The 1,586-nt window shown below is 46.2% G+C and overlaps 1 protein-coding gene across 1 annotated transcript; it reads left to right on the top strand.

Annotated features, from left to right (window-relative positions):
• The first annotated feature begins 838 nt into the window (after nucleotides 1-838).
• LOC124887692 lies at nucleotides 839-1,216 on the top strand. The gene has a single exon (XM_047397586.1). The coding sequence runs from the start codon at nucleotides 839-841 to the stop codon at nucleotides 1,214-1,216; it is 378 nt and encodes a 125-aa protein (XP_047253542.1).
• Nucleotides 1,217-1,586: the final 370 nt, after the last annotated feature.

The raw sequence follows: 1,586 nt of genomic DNA on the forward strand, positions 1-1,586 counted from the left end.
CCACTGCCAGCAGATTGGAAAAGGAAGCAGGTTGATTGATGCTTGTCCGCGATCAGCCCCGGCGAACTGTTTCGTCGGTCGTGGGTGGTAAAAGAGGCGGATCTAGATAAGCAGGTGGGGGTCTTCATCAGTTCAGGCGACCACTGGACAGATCGGAGTTGGTGCTATTCTGGGGACTTTCCGGCGAAGTGTTGCCGGCAATCAACCCAGTTACTGGGATCCAGCACAACCAGCAAGAGCTGAGTACTGGGTCTACGTCCCCGGTGACTTCTATACCTGAACTTTATTTTTTTTGCATAATTTCCCGTAGTTTCATTACCTATAATTTGTGTGGGTTATTCTCACTGTGATTTGGGTTTTTTTAGTTTATTTTTGCTCTTAAACTTTGGTTAGTCGGTGTGCTTTGTGGTGTCTCTATTACTTTTGCTGTTTTTGAACTTTTGTTGTATCTGTTGAGTAGTGGCTGGGGTGGGTAATGGTGGGGTCATGTCCTGGGGGCCTAAGGGTGGGGTCGGCTTTGGGTGAGGGGTTAAACTTGAGATACAGAGGGCGAGGTGTTAGGGGAGGATATTTGAGAGATGATAGGTTGAGGGTTGGATCGTGGAACATAGGGACCCTTCAGGGTAAATCGATAGAGCTAGTAAAGATCCTTAGGAAGAGAAGGATCCAAATTACGTGTGTTTAGGAGATCAAATGGGTAGGCACTATGGCTAGGGACGTGGATGGGTATAAGTTGTGGTACTCAGGTAGTGAGAGGCGTAGGAATGGGGTAGGTATCTTAGTAGATAAAAATCTTAGGGGGCAGGTAGTTAAGATGAATAGGGTTAGTGATAGGGTGATGACTATTAAGTTGGTCATTGGGGGGCTTACGGTTCACGTCTGTAGTGCTTATGCGATGCAGGTGGTCCTGGACGAGGAGGAGAAGAGGAGATTTTGGGAGGTTTTGGACGAAGTGATTCGGGGCGTGCCTAGTTCGGAGAAAATTCTCATAGGAGGGGACTTCAATGGGCACATCGGGTCGTTGCCGATGAGGTACGATGATGTGCATGGAGGCTTTGGTTTTGGGGATAAGAATGACGAGGGAGATGCCCTTTTAGATTTTGCGAGGGCTTTTGGGTTGGTGGTAGTTAATTCCAGCTTTTCGAAGAAGGAGAAACATCTGATTACTTTCTGTAGTAGGGTTGCCAAGACCCAAATTGACTTTTTTGCTGCTTAAGAAGGGCAATAGAGTTTTGTGCAAGGATTGTAAGGTCATTCCGAATGAGAATCTTATGGCCCAACATAGACTCCTTGTCATGCCTTAAATCAAATTGGGGCAGACTAGCACCCGTAACCGAGGAGGCCCGGGAAAACCAACTCATAACCTTATACTTCCCATGCATACCTCTATGACAACCCGAAATTCGGACAGCATCATGTCGCATATAAAAGAAAATAATCACCTGTATAAGCTCGAGCACACATATATATGTATATACAATACTTGGCCGTTGGAGCCATCACGTCTATTAACAAAACACCACCTTGACTGTACATTAGGTCTACAAAGCCTCTAGACAATACACAGAGTTTAACTAAGGTCGGGA

The sequence above is a fragment of the Capsicum annuum genome, chromosome 10 (genome assembly GCF_002878395.1).
Source record: "Capsicum annuum cultivar UCD-10X-F1 chromosome 10, UCD10Xv1.1, whole genome shotgun sequence".
Lineage (NCBI taxonomy): Eukaryota > Viridiplantae > Streptophyta > Magnoliopsida > Solanales > Solanaceae > Capsicum > Capsicum annuum.